Raw genomic sequence first — 15364 nt, 5'->3', positions numbered from 1 at the left:
AAGCAGTTGCGAGTAGCAACATCATCAATACCAGCTAACATCACACACGTCTCACCAAAGAGAAGCAGTTCCAGCCATCGCATTAGGGGTGAGTTAATAAAACGTTTGACAATATAACAGGCAAAATTTTTAAGTTGATAATTTTGTGTGGCCCGCGAATGATGTTAGAAATATCCAAATGGCCCTTGGCAGAAAAAAGGTTTCCCACCCCTGCTCTCGACCAATCATTATCCAGCCTGCACACCTTTCATCAAAGCTTGTTTGGACTGGCTGTCAAGAACTCTGTCACTCCATTCCGCTGTCCAGCCAAGTTGCTATAGTGGCTCATGGCCAATGGCATCGCCGGTGATAATCGCTGGCAACGAGTTGCCGTGGGATTGCCCGAGTGGATCCACTCCGGGGGGATATGTAGTGTAGCAGGTTAGCGCTACCCCGCGCTACGAACCCAGCACCCTGGGCTCGATTCCTGCTCATGGTCAACGCCGGTGACGATTATCCGAACCGGTTCTGTGCCTCCCCGAGGTCGACTCAGCCTCAACAGAGTACCTGGTGTTGTGTGTTAACATCGCCAATGGGGAGACAAAGGCGGCCTGGCGTGGTGCTGGCCACCCAACCCCTTGTGTACCGTTCCGGCCTTCGTAGGTGCTCGCTAACAGCACTTGCTCCTACAGTCTGTTAAGGCTATACGGGGGATATTTGTGTTTGTGTGTCACGTACCAATCACCCTCCCCCTGCGCTTCTGGGCTCGAAAGCAGGTGATAACGATCACGATGACGCTGATGATGACGAGGGAGATGAGGATGACGATGACAACATCGCGGGTATCAGCTGCGAGGCACACGAGAGGAGGGGAAATCATCAGCTATCATCATCATTAGTTTGATGATCGTCAACGGTCATCACTATGATCGTCTCTATCATCATCGTCATTATCACTGTGATCTTAATCATCACCACTGTGACCACACACCGTCATCACTACCGTCATCATCAGCACTTTGTCGTCATCATCACTAAGATTACTGTCAGTGTGAAATAATTTATCATTGCGGTCATCATCATCCGACATGTGTCATCACCACCACCACTGATTATGGTCAGAAAAGTTCATCATCATCATTGTAATTCATCATCATTGTAATTCATCATCATTGTAATTATCATCAGTGATGATGCCGTACTCTGCATTTATATCGCATAGTGCAAGAGAGAAAACAAAAAAAAATCAAAAATGTGGCTGTCTCTTGTCCACATCTAGACATTTAGTGGGTGATTCCTTAGCCATATCTAGACATGTAGTGGGTGATTCCTTGGCCACATCTAGACATGTAGTGAGTGTCTCTTGGCCACATCTAGACATGCAGCAACATTGTGTTGTGATTGTGAAGGTTTCTCGCTGTGGTGTTGACGTAGTGAAATTATTGTTTCTGCTAAACTATGATGAAATGAATAAACAATAGCGCCACTTTATGGGGAAGCCAACAGTGGTTGTCCAATGGATATGCTTGCCCCGACCATACTAATGTGGAATTCCCACAACTGGCTCAAGGCTGTTAGAGGGAGATGCGTGGGTAGAGTGAGTGCGAGTTAGAGGTAGTGGCATGCGCACTGCGCTGTGAATGTAGCGTTCTCGAGTTCGACTCCCAGCCACGGTGTACATCAGTGGCGAGTGATTGTAAATCTTGTCCTGCATATCCCCTCGGTCAACTCAGGCTTAAATGAGTACCTGGTGTGGCGTGCGTTGATTAAACCAGGAGTTCTGCTTACCTTTGCCATCGTGGCAAGCAGGCGATGTTTTCACTCCACCACCTTGCGCTATGGTGAGAAGTGACACATCTTTAATACCACAGACATGCATATGGAATGGCGATGACTGAGTCTCAAGACGCTTTAGCAGGAGGGTGCTGCTACCTGGGCTTGAAACTCAGGAGCTCAGTGAGGGCTGATCTCAGCGTCTCCGACATGGCCATTATGAGCCTTGCTTATGTTCAAGTTGATGTTTGCTTTAGGCAGGTGTGAGAACTCATGAGGTCAGGGTCGAGTCTCGTTCGCAAGAGTCACCTGCGTGTCACCTGCATGTCACCTGGATGACGAAGGTAAAGCACGCTACTTTAAAGTACAGCGATGAAGCAAATTGAAATGAGAACAAAAGGAATTATGTCACGTGCGTAATCCAAATTTTTGCACGAATAAAATTTAATATTAAATAATACATTTCTCTGTAATAACAATATTGGATTTTTTTAGAGATATATAGCGTCCTTCGTGCAAACTGCATCTCACAATCGCTGAGAAACCACAGACAATGGATGCATGTGTGTGAATGTTGAACTTCTATCGCTCCGCACGTAGCCAACCACACTAATCGGAGGTGCGGGGGGGGGACAACAAACAAAACACAAAAATCAGTTCTAAAGAAATGAGTTTGTCAATCTAGACGATTTAAAAGTGCATAGCTCCAGCGGCTTCCTAATATCGGAAGGAAGAGCGTTCCAGACGGCCGCAGGAAGCGCATCTGAAAGCGCCATGAGATGCGGCGACCGCCATCTTTGTTCGACGGCTGAGCATCCAAAAGCCGCCGCTGCTGCGGCGAGGATGACGGAAAAAAGCCGGAAGGCAAGCCAGGCGGTGGTGAGCCGGCGCCACCAAGTTACCCGAGCTCTGCAATTCTCTACGTATAAGGACACCGCAATTTCATCCCGGCAGACGAGCGTTAACGGCAGCGTCGCACGTCGGCCTGGGCGGGCGACAGATTGTGTTGCCGAACCACCTCGTCGCGGCCACCTCTCGCGATCCTGCTGGGCCCCACCTTGGGTGACGAGCAGCTCCGTGACGCTCAGGACGTTGTAGGGGTGAGCGCCGTCTTGTCTCGGCGATGAGCCCGCGTTAGCGTCACGCACGCGGGGCTTTTTGGTGCCGTTGTGGGTCTCCTTTGTCCCCGCGTGGGGCACCTCCGGGTGGCCGTGGTGGTGGACGCGTTTCGCGCAGCAGTAGTGGCCAGAGTCGGACGCCCGCAGGTTTCGCACGGAGAGCGTGAGGCTCGAACCGTCGTCGCTGCGTCCCAAGCTCGTCCGATGGTTGTCCGGGATGAAGTGGTGGTGTTTAATGTCGAAAAGGGCCTGGCGAGGTGAACATCATCGTCGTCGTCGTCATCGATGAGCACGGTTGGCTACGTAGTTTGCGAAAGAAGTTCAACGTACGTCGTCGCCGTCATCATCTCGAGTAGCCAGGATAAGTGAGAAAGCCGCCCCCCAGCTTCTCCTATGATGCGTGAGTTGAACGTGCCAATGGCAATCGTCTTTACCCTCATCATTCATAACCACGCCCACCGCCCCACCTGTCATCCACGTGCTCCCACCACCTTTCCCCTCTCATCACACTTTGCTCCAACAGCCAAGAGGACTTTTGTCAAATCCGACCCGCAACTCACCACGATGCCTCGTGCCATCCAGACCATGCGCAGTAACACGTGCAATGTTGGCATGTGGTTTGACACTACTCAAATGAAATTATTTTTTATTTGACCAGGTAAGGCCCACTGAGATATACGTAGCTTTTTTTCAGAGGCGACCTGGCTATCACAAACGATAGCTCAACGAAAATCAGGTGGAAATTTGTTGCAGCCAATATAAACGCTTGATGTTGATTCAAAATGTGTATGGAAAAAACCGGAGGGCCCGGAGAAAAATCCACGCGACCAATGGCGAGAGAGACGCGCAAACTCCAAATACACAGCAGGCGTCAGGGTTGTGATCGAACCCACGGCCTCCTGTGTACCAGGCGAGGGAGCTAACATCTCGCAACCGTGACGCTCAGACCACAATGCCAAACTATGTTCCCCACAATTGTCATTGCCTTCATCCAGCAGTGGATTGACCAAGGAGTGTAATATTCCATAAAACAGTTTTTTTGGGGGGTTAGATCGTGTAAATGTAAATGTGTCGTTAAACCCGCCACCACCCGACACAGCCAATTAGAAAGACGTTTGTCCAGTAAACAGAACGTGGCCAATTCGTTACTAGTACAGCACACCGGTGTGTTGGAGAGCAAATCCACAACATTTACAATTTAAGTCTCGCCACCGTGGCGCACAAAAACACCTTGCATTGACCTGGCAAAGCCAAGGTTTTGTGCCCAGCGTTGGCTCAACGCCCCAACCTTCAATGGGTTCAGCCCCTTGTGCGGTGACACTGAGAGCTGCTACCCAACACGGTGGTGGCGTTGCCGGCCAGCTTCGCGTCTCCGACACGGCCTTTGTGGACCGCTCCCCGCACCACCCCTCACCTGGCGATGATGGCCCCCTTTCATGAAGCTCTCCACGTAGTCGGGGTGTGCGCACGACCCGTTGAGTCCGCTGCCAATGAACCAGACGACGGGCTGAGAGTGAGTCGCCGCGGGCTCCGACCCAGGCGGGAGGGGACACTGCAGGGTGACCTCCTGCTGCTCGGAGCACGTGACCTTGGTGGCCTCGTGTCTCGCTGCGGGATTTCGGGGTTGATAATCGTCGGAGTTCAATGTCGTCATCGTCAAAATTTAAAAAGGAATGTCCTTAAGACTTTGGTTTTTGTGTGTATTTAGTTTGTTGTCCTTCCGCCGCACCTCCGATTATCACGGTTTGGTACGGTGCGAAAGAAGTTCAATAAATACACATCGTCAAAACGTTGTTGGTGTCATTTTCATCATCGTCGGTTATCGTTCGTGGTAATCGTCATTATAACATCATCATCATCATCATCAGTCACTTGATCAGTCAGTCGTTGTTATCATCATTCCTGTCATCATCGTCACGGCGATCACAATCATCAAGCATCACAATCACCATCATCATCATTGCGGGCATCATCGAATACATTATCATGATCATCAATGTCAGTGTTGTTATCGTGATCATCGTTCTGAGCATCGCTGTTGCGGTCATTATCATCACCAAACAACGTTGTTGTTTTGATTTAAAGCTCTCGTGACTGCAGGGATTCATATTCTTGGTTCTTTCGGTAAAGTCACGTAGAAGGGAAATAATAAAGTAATACAAATTTAAAAAATAAAATTATCACGACGTTTCGACTGCAACACAAGCAATCATCATCAGGTGTGAAATCCACACCAATATTTTTTTTTTGCTGTGGTTTTCACACCTGATGATGATTGCTTGTGTTGCAGTCGAAACGTCGTAAGAATTGTATTGTTTTATATTTTTATTATTTTATTATTTTCCTTCTACGTGATACCGAAAGAACCAAGAATATGTTGTTGTTATCGTCGTCATCATTATTGTCATAACGATCATCATTGCGGTCTTCATCAGTCATCATCATCATCATTGGCATCGTCAATGTCGCTATTACCATCGTGGCGATCATGCCATCATTATTCATGTCATCATTATTATCACCATCAACAACGTTGCCCTTGTTAACATAGTTATTATCATCATCATCGTGGTGGTGGTGGTGGTGATGGCACGTGGCCTGTCATGCAGGCAGTGTGGAGGCAGTGATGGTTGGTGGATTGCCAGGAGAAAGCGCATCAAAGTGCGGACTCATGTACAGGAGTGAAATGTTTTGTGGCATCGCAGACCCATGACGGATGGTGGCGGCGTGGCGAGGCCTTTACACCCGGGGTGGCTAGTCCGCGGCTCATGATGGCCTTGATAGGGAGACCTTGATGTAGCAGTGGATAAACCACGGCTCACAATCATTGAGATGATAGTGATTGAGAGACCGTCATCCGTCGGCTCATGATCATATTGTAATTTAAATGATCACAATGAGGATGTCTTCATCCAGCAGTGCATAGACCATGGCTTGTGATGATGATGATGATGACAACTGAAAATATCGTGATGGGGATGCGTTCATCCAGCAGTCGATAGACCGTGGCTCTACGATGAACCCTCACCGTGTTTTGTAACTTTGTGCAATCGTAATTACAGGGCCTCAGTGTGAATGCCGCACGCTAATCACGCTGATTACGTGACTGATTGCCGCTTCGGGTTAGGCCAATGGTTTGAATGTTCCGAAGCACACCCCAGCAAGATCCTGTCGGGGTCGAGTAAAATCTGCGACGTGCAGACCTGTTTCGTTTCCTGCGAGGTTACTCCCGTGGTGAAGAGTGCCTCTCTCACTCCCTCTATTCGCACTCGCCTTGCACGTTTGTTTTAATTCATACTGTAGCAATCCGATGAGCTATAAAGCTTTTTTCACAGACGTCCCGATGTATGCTGAACATCTCTTTCGCACCGTACGTAGCCAACCGCGCTCATCGGAAGTGCAGGGGAAGGAGAACAATCTAAACACCAAAGACAATAGGTCGGCTCGCTAACAGACATTGCCCCAACAGCCTGTGAAGACAAAAAGGGGATCTTTATTTGTGCGAGTACATGTATGTGTGTTTGTATGCCTTCGTGGGTGCTCGCTAACAGCACTTGCCCCTACAGTCTGTTAAGGCTATACGAGGGATTTTTGTCTTTGTGGAGAGCATTGTATGTGTATTCTTTGGGTCTTTCGGCAAAGTCACGTAGATAGGTTCAAAGAAAATAGCAAAAAAACAAAAACTACGACGTTTAGATCGAAACACAAGCGACCGTCTTCAAGTGCAGTTTTAGTTTTCTGTTATTTTATCTGAACCTATCTACGTGACTTTACCGATAGACCGAAAGAATATGAATTCCTGCAGTCACGAAAGCTTTAAGTCAAGATTGAATATGGGCGTTGTGTGTTGTTTTGTGTGCAAGAAATGAAGCGATAGAATCTACACGCCAGTACGCGTGCCTGCTCTCCTGCGGTGTCGGAAAAATGTTTTTTTACGCCCGCAACTTTCTACCTACAGGTCAAATAATTACACCCAGACCGCTCTAGTTTGGTGTGTGTGTTTGTGTATACATGTGTGTTGCCATAGCGGTGGTGTAGCGGTCAGCGTGCTGCGCTACGAACCCGGCGCCCCGAGTTCCGTTTCTGCTCGTGGCCAACACCGGTGACGATTATCTGAACCGGTTCTGGGCCTCCCCTAGGCCGGCTCAGCCTCAAATGAGTACTTGGTGCCGGTGTGTAAACATCGCGACTAGGGAGACGAAGGCGGTCGGGCGTGGTGCTGGCCACCCACCCCCTCGTGTGCCGTTGCGGCCTTCATAGGTGCTCGCTAACAGCACTTGCCCCAACAATCTGTTAAGGCTACACGGGGGATCTTTGTCTTTTGTCGCCATAACGATAGCGTAGCGGATAGCGCGCTGCGTTACGAACCCAGCGACCAGAGTTCGATTCCTGCTCAGGGGTCAACACCGATGATTATTATCTGAACCGGTGCTGGGCCTCCCCTGGGTCGACTCAGCCTCAAATGAGTGCCTGGTGCCGGTGTGGAAAAAAACGTCGCCGCTTGGGAGACAAAAAAAGGCGGTCGGGCGTGGTGCAGAAAACGCACGTTTACCGCGGGGTTTCACCACCGTCATTGAGCAAGTGCAGCTTGTGTGTGACCACACGCCTCGCGCGTAACAGCACTCGCTTCCCCCTGCGCTCTGACGTCAGGCGATGAAGTGAGGAGTTGATGATGATGATGATTGTGGTGCAGGTGGTGATGATGATGATGTTGGTGCAGGTGGTGATGATGATGATGTTGGTGCAGGTGGTGATGATGATTGTGGTGCAGGTGGTGATGATGGTGATTGTGGTGCAGGTGGTGATGATGATTGTGGTGCAGGTGGTGGTGATGATTGTGGTGCAGGTGGTGATGATGATTGTGGTGCAGGTGGTGGTGATGATGATTGTGGTGCAGGTGATGATGATGATATTGTGGTGCAGGTGGTGGTGATGATGATTGTGGTGCAGGTGATGGTGATGATGATTGTGGTGCAGGTGGTGGTGATGATGATGATTGTGGTGCAGGTGGTGATGATGATGATTGTGGTGCAGATGATGATGATTGTGGTGCAGATGATGATGATTGTGGTGCAGGTGGTGGTGATGATGCTTGTGGTGCAGGTGGTGATGATGATTGTGGTGCAGGTGGTGATGATGATTGTGGTGCAGGTGGTGATGATGATGATTGTGGTGCAGGTGGTGATGATGATTGTGGTGCAGGTGGTGATGATGATGATTGTGGTGCAGGTGGTGATGATTGTAGTGCAGGTGGTGATGATGATGATTGTGGTGCAGGTCATGATGATGATGATTGTGGTGCAGGTGGTGATGATGATGATTGTGGTGCAGGTGATGGTGATGATGATTGTGGTGCAGGTGGTGGTGATGATGATGATTGTGGTGCAGGTGGTGATGATGATGATTGTGGTGCAGATGATGATGATTGTGGTGCAGATGATGATGATTGTGGTGCAGGTGGTGGTGATGATGCTTGTGGTGCAGGTGGTGATGATGATTGTGGTGCAGGTGGTGATGATGATTGTGGTGCAGGTGGTGATGATGATGATTGTGGTGCAGGTGGTGATGATGATTGTGGTGCAGGTGGTGATGATGATGATTGTGGTGCAGGTGGTGATGATTGTGGTGCAGGTGGTGATGATGATGATTGTGGTGCAGGTCATGATGATGATGATTGTGGTGCAGGTGGTGATGATGATGATTGTGGTGCAGGTGGTGATGATGATGATTGTGGTGCAGGTGGTGATGATGATGATTGTGGTGCAGGTGGTGATGATGATGATTGTGGTGGTGATGATGATGATTGTGGTGATGATGATGATTGTGGTGCAGGTGGTGATGATGATGATTGTGGTGATGATGGTGATTGTGGTGCAGGTGATGATGATGATTGTGGTGCAGGTGGTGATGATGGTGATTGTGGTGCAGGTGGTGATGATGATGATTGTGGTGATGATGGTGATTGTGGTGCAGGTGGTGATGATGATGATTGTGGTGCAGGTGGTGATGATGATGATTGTGGTGATGATGATGATTGTGGTGCAGGTGGTGATGATGGTGATTGTGGTGCAGGTGGTGATGATGATGATTGTGGTGATGATGGTGATTGTGGTGCAGGTGGTGATGATGATGATTGTGGTGCAGGTGGTGATGATGATGATTGTGGTGATGATGATGATTGTGGTGCAGGTGGTGATGATGGTGATTGTGGTGCAGGTGGTGATGATGATGATTGTGGTGATGATGGTGATTGTGGTGCAGGTGATGATGATGATTATAAGCTTAGCGTGATGGTGACAGACGCCGGTGATCCAGTGCCTTTAGGGGAAATGGTTTTGCTGGATGGGGCAGAGATTTGTGAAACTCACAAATCAGCTGGGCTGTGTGTGCGGCGTGTCTGTGGGTATCACTCCGGTTTCCTCTTGCGAGGAGCCAAGCACTCACTCATTTGTGGAATTGGCCAAATATTCCAATGTAGCAGTGCCTTCCGTACAAAGGTACCTGAGACTTCAAAGGCTGTTTTAGGTAAAGGGAATAAAGACAATTGATGATTATCGTAATAGTAATTGCAATGATTGACGATAATGAGATTAATTAATATGATGATTCGATGAAGGACCATAATTACGATGACGGTAAACTAAAACTAAACTATATTCTTGGTTCTTTCGGTAAAGTCACGTAGAAAGGAAATGTATTATATTTATATTATTTCCCTTCTACGTGACTTTACCGAAAGAACCAAGAATATGAATCCCTGCAGTCACGAAAGCTTTAAATAAAATTTAAAACTAAACTATTTTTAATTTCAACCAGGTAAGACCCACTTGAGCTACGTAGCTCTCTATCAGAAGCGACCCGGCCACAAACGATATCTCAACGAAAGTGGCTCATCACGTGGCAATGCATCGCAGCCAAATACTCAAAGCGCGTTGACGTTGATTCTAAACGAGGAGGGCAAAGCCGGAGGACCCGGAGACAATTCCACGCGACCACGGGGAAAGAGAGAGACACGCACACTCCAAATGATGGTAATGATGGTGATGATGATGGGTAATAATTACGAGGACGACAACGGCGACGCTTGCTATTATCGCGTCTCGAGCGCACGCTGCCATCGCAATGCGGACCACACGTGGACGGCTGTTTCCTGTGATGACAGCTGTCGAGGATTGACAGTGACCGCACGCCTCTGAGTTTCCTCCTCGCGAGTTGTGCAACCGGCCCACGGCGGCTCGAACGCAACGGGCGGGGGGGGGGGCACCAGATTATCGATGCGCGGTGCATGTCAATTGGGGCGATTGATTGATGATGATGATGATGATGCGATTTGTCACTCGAAAGTCAGGCTGTAGAGGTGATTCTAGATTTGAAGCTTTCGTGACTGCAAGGAGTCATACTCTTAGGTTTTTTTCGGTAAAGTTACCTACGTGACTTTACCGAAAAAACCTAAGACTATAGAGGTGAGTTGTTAAGTGTCCCTTGAAGGAGACGGCGGAGGTCACGCTGCAAATGTGACAAGTCCTGCGTCTTGGTGTCGAGAGCAGGTCGTGAGGAGTCGCACTGCGAAGGCATCTGCCGTTTAAATAATGTGGCACTACGATGTGCCAAAACATTTGTTTTCATGTCAGTTAGTACTCCATGCGTGTCATACAAATCTACGGACCACTCACATTGTCAACATCTCTGCTATCGTTAACACATTCTTGCGGAGGGAGCTGGTAGGAACGTTGGGTTGCTAGGTCAATTGCCAGGGTCAACGGCGGCGTGGTGTATTCCGCAAATATGCCCGACTGTGAGGGCGGGCACAAGCCGGCGTGAGTAGGTTAAACGTTGAGTTTTAGAAGGGCACCCGGGGTGACCAGCCCCTCCCCACCCAGCCCCACCCTCCCCTCCCCACCCAGCCCCTCCCTCCCCACCCAGCCCCTCCCTGCATGACGGACACAATAATCCCCTGTGGGCTGGTGTAACCAGGAGGTTCCTACCAGTATTATTCTTATTTTAGTTTGACCATGGCTGATGATGATGATGATAGAAAAACAAGACAAAGATCCCCGTATAGCCTTAATATACTTTTTGGGGCAAGTGCTGTTCACGAGCACCTATAGAGGTCGGCACAGCACGCGAGGAGGTGGTTGGCCAGCAGCACGACCGGCCGCCTTTGTCTCCCCACTGGCGATGCTTCCACATCTCACCAGATACAGGACTGGTTTCAATAATAGTCGTTGGTGTTGGCCGTGAGCGGGAATCGAACTCACTCACGGCCAACACTCGAGACAATTATCTGAACCGGTCCGGGGCCTCGCCTAGGTCGACTCAATTTTAAACTGGTACAGTACCTGGTGAGGTGTGTAAATATATAGCCACTCGGGAGACAAAGGCGGCCGGGCGTGGTGCTGGTCACCCACCCCCTCGCGTGCTGTTACCGACCTCCATAGATGCTCGCTAACAACACTTGCCTCGAAAAGTCTGTTAAGGCTATACGGGGATATTTGCCTTTGAAAGTGGCCTTCAAACCCAGTAACCTGGGTTCAACTTCCAGTCATGGCTAATATTAGTAATATATTGGAACATGTCCTGAATACTGGCAAGTGTTGAAGTGTATAAAGATCTACACTGGGGAGACAAAGGCGGTCAGAAGTGGTTCTGGATACCCCACGTAATTCTATGCCAATGTGTCCTTAATGGGAGCTCACTAACATAACTTGCCTCTGAGGTCTGTAGAACCACATAGGGGATCATTATCTTTGTATCGTGCATGCGACTGTGCAATACAAAGATAATGTATCATCATATGTACTATTCGAAGTAAGTGAATGAATATGGTTAGGGGTGAGTGGATGGGGGAATGGAGTTATAAGTGAGTGTAAGGGTGAGTGAATGAGTGAGTGGGTGAATGCGTGAGTGAATGAGACGTGAATTAATGGTTGAGTCAGTGAATTAACGAGTTTGGCAGGATAGGGTGAGTAAGTGAATTAATGGATAAGTGAATGGGTGAATAAATCACTGGATGGGTGACCTCGTGTGTTACCGAGTGAATAAAAAACTGTTTTGTTCACAGTGCCAGCAGCTCACAAATGTCAGAATTTCATAATTGGGGAATTCTCTGAAGTGCCCTCTGATTCAAATTAAAATATTTATCCGAAAGGAATCCGATGAGCTATTAAGCTTTTTATACTGTTGTCTAGTAGGGGCGGGTAAGAACTTGACAACAACAAATAGTACAACATCACGATACGAGTACAAAGTATAGAAAAAGTAAACAAATCACTTAAAAATGTACAAATTAAGTTATGGTATATCTTAGCAGTTAAGGCCCACTGAGCTATGTAGCTGCTTTTCAGAAGCGACCTGGCCACAAATGATAGCTCAACAAAGTTGCTTGTCACGTGAACATTTACAACAGCGATACCATTTAAATAATCTCAAGTACTGGAACGCAACTTTTAAAATTCGATGTCATCAACTGTGGGGTAAGATACAGCGTAAAAAACGTCTACATCTGCATTTCAGCATTTTTTATTTGCTGATGGTTAAAATACACAATTGTGCACTTGTAGTACTCTATAGAGTTTGATTGTTTCAATTCTGCTGTATGTACATGCTTCCTAGCGGTTTAGCCTCCGCACGCTACACGAAGAAATTACGAGGATGGCTGACGATGTTTGGATCGTATATTTGTAAGTGATTAGCGAAGAGACTCCATGCGATTTCCAACATTGGGATGACTCTGCCCCATGACTGAAACTAATAAAACTCCCGGGCCTTCTTGTTTGGCGATGTTGCTAAATATGAGTGTGGACTCAAATAATATCAGTACCAAATTGTCAGCTGTCCAGTCCTCGCATAACATCGTTCGGTTGTACACACGCCTCTCTGTATTTTGACGTGTGAATTGGTTTTTTTTGTGGCCCAAATTCCACGAGACTTGCGGTCGTTCAAACTTGTCACGCAGGGGCATTTCTTCGTGTGCCTTTGGGACAGGCCCAGGAGTCAGCAGCCTGTGGTGGCTCTTTCACTTAGTCCCTCACCCTCCCCCGACTTGCGGCTCTCTGGGTGCCCTCATTTTGCGGGCAGCCGCTTACAACAAAAAAACACCTAAATGTTAAACGTCATTTATCGTAACGATAATTTATTAAATATGGCGCGGGGAATGAGGCTCACTTTATGGAATGTCTTGATGACACCAGAATGTACATCGGTCAAACTCCGTCGGTAAAGAATAACTAATGGGGTGAAACAAATAGACGCAGTTTATTCCATCACCTGTTTTTTTTTTATCAAAGTCAGAATGCGCGTTGTCATCTGCTGTATACCCGGTGCCGCGTTTGTGAGCTCTGCGGCAGTTGAAACAAGGGGGGTAAGTTTCTTAAAATTCACCCCCCCGAACCCCCACTCTGTCCTCTATCCACCCAGCAAAATAAATGATGTACTCACTCCACAGCTAGTCGGCGGTGTAAAGTGTGGGGGTCCTCCCTCTTGCAAAAAACGATTGGCCAGCGTTGGAGGTGTAGGCCAAAGTAGCCCCCCCCCCCCCGAGCTCCCTCTCGCGGGGAGGCCGTTTCCACCAGCAGCTGCCACCAGAACGTACATTTGTCAGGTGCCCGCACCTCTACAATTGTAGAGGATGGTCGGGACATCCTCACACACCAACGCCGCGCAACCTCGGGTTAAGGGTCAGGCGGTCGCGGGAGCACTGCCGTGCACGACACACAATGCGACGATTGAGTGGAGGACACTCCTGATCGTAGTGGTGCGAGAAGGATTAACAAAGGGTGGGAAAAACCGAGAAGGGGATTAGGCGTAAAAGGGAACGGAGTTGGAGGGTTTCGGGGTTGGTTTTTGATGACGAGTGGAAGCGTGGTGTGAGTTTGCCTCGACAATAAAGATCCTTCTTAACCCAGCTCAAGTCTCCTCTTCACAATCATTTGGGTGGCGCATCTATTAATGGATCACCGTGTATAATAATAACAATTCTAATATTATACGTGTGTGTGTGTGCGTGAGTGGTGAACGATATAGTGTGGCGGTGAGGTCGCTGCCCTACGAACCCGGCAACCAAAGTTCGATTTCCCCCCTCAAGGCCAACGCCAGTGAACATTATCTGCACCGGTCCTGGGCCTCCCCTAGGTCGACTCAGCCTTAAATGAGTACCCGGTGCGGTGTGTAAAAAAAAACATTGGCGCTGAGGGGGGGGGGGGGGGTCGGGGGAGACAAAGGCGACCGAGCGTGGTGCTGGCCACCGACCCCCGCTCGTGTGCCCTGCTCGCTAACGGCACTTGCCCGAAAACAGTTCTGTTCAGACGATACGGCCGAACTTTGTCTTTGCGGGCGAAGGTGACGAAAGCCGCTGCGTGTATCGCTTTTACCTTGCGAGTGACGAGCACAGGTGAGCAGCAGCAGCAGTGGTGGCAGGTACAGATGCATGGCGTCACTTGCTCCCTGACTCCTCAACAAACACACACACACACACGAGACCAGGTGCAAAACGGAGAGCGAGCTGACTGCGACAGCAAACTCTGTCGACTAATTCTGCTTGTGGTCGCCGGTTCTTAGGCAACGACCCCCCCCCTCGCTCCACAGTCCTTATCAGCAGGAACCAGAAATTGTTTAAGTTAAGCCATTTTTCGATGTGAAAAAGCACGGCGTATGGGGGCCTATGAATGGCATGCGTTAACCGAGTACGATGTACATGAGTCTTATACAGGGTGATTCAAGAATTGTTATAACACTTCTGAGACCACCTGGAGAAGATTCCAGGCACGCGTTGGTAATGATGGCGAACAAGTGGAGACTCTTTGACTTTTTGAAGCTATTAACGTTACATTTGTTATCATGTTACAGTGTATTGTCAGTTATTTTCCGTAAAAAAACAATAGTTCCATTTAAGTGTAAGCATTTTTTTAAGCGCCCTGTATATCGACCAAACATTACGACTGCTGCTGTGGTGTATAGCTATGATTACACTGGACTAGAGTTCGCTGGTTCATTGCCCCGGCAGAAACAATTGACTAGGTTCTAAATTCGCACCCTCCCCTCTCCTCCGCGTTTCTATCGAACCAGCAGTATAATCATAACAACATATGAATGTTTAGTTTTTTTTTATATGGAGATATGGAGAAGTTGAGTCATCGTTCATGCAAATTGCATCTCACAATCGCAGAGTAACCGCAGAAAAAAACGGGAAAACGGCAGCTGGCCAGACAGTGAGCCAGTCAGCTACCAACAATTGCCCAAGATCTGCGGTTCTCTAGGTCAATGTTTATACATTTGGAAGAGAACCGGAGCGCCCCAGATAACGCCCACGAGTGAGAGTGGTAGAGCACTCTACCCTATACAGAGTGGGAGATCAACTCTGTCCCATACAGAGTGGGAGATCAACTCTATCCCATACAGAGTGAGAGATCAACTCTATCCCATACAGAGTGGGAGATCAACTTTATCCCATACAGAGTGAGAGATCAACTCTGTCCCATACAGAGTGGGAGATCAAC

At 48.5% G+C, this 15364-nt stretch overlaps 1 protein-coding gene across 1 annotated transcript in view; it reads right to left on the bottom strand.

Annotated features, from left to right (window-relative positions):
- The window catches only part of LOC144732106 (uncharacterized), a 32966-nt gene extending 18055 nt beyond the window's left edge, over nucleotides 1-14911 (bottom strand). The window contains exons 1-5 of the mRNA XM_078613379.1: nucleotides 14240-14911; nucleotides 4285-4478; nucleotides 2810-3119; nucleotides 1768-1815; nucleotides 718-828 (exon numbers count right to left, since the gene is read on the bottom strand). Of these exons, the coding sequence (XP_078469505.1) occupies nucleotides 718-828; nucleotides 1768-1815; nucleotides 2810-3119; nucleotides 4285-4478; nucleotides 14240-14297 (721 nt within the window). The 5' untranslated portion in view covers nucleotides 14298-14911. The remainder of the gene's footprint in view (nucleotides 1-717; nucleotides 829-1767; nucleotides 1816-2809; nucleotides 3120-4284; nucleotides 4479-14239) is intronic.
- Between the last annotated feature and the right edge of the window lie 453 nt (nucleotides 14912-15364).

The sequence above is a fragment of the Lampetra planeri genome, chromosome 41, assembly GCF_965212315.1.
Source record: "Lampetra planeri chromosome 41, kcLamPlan1.2.h2, whole genome shotgun sequence".
Classification (NCBI taxonomy): Eukaryota; Metazoa; Chordata; class Hyperoartia; order Petromyzontiformes; family Petromyzontidae; genus Lampetra; species Lampetra planeri.
The sequence above is the reverse complement of the archived record's forward strand: the minus strand, read 5'-3'. Positions and strand labels throughout refer to the sequence as shown.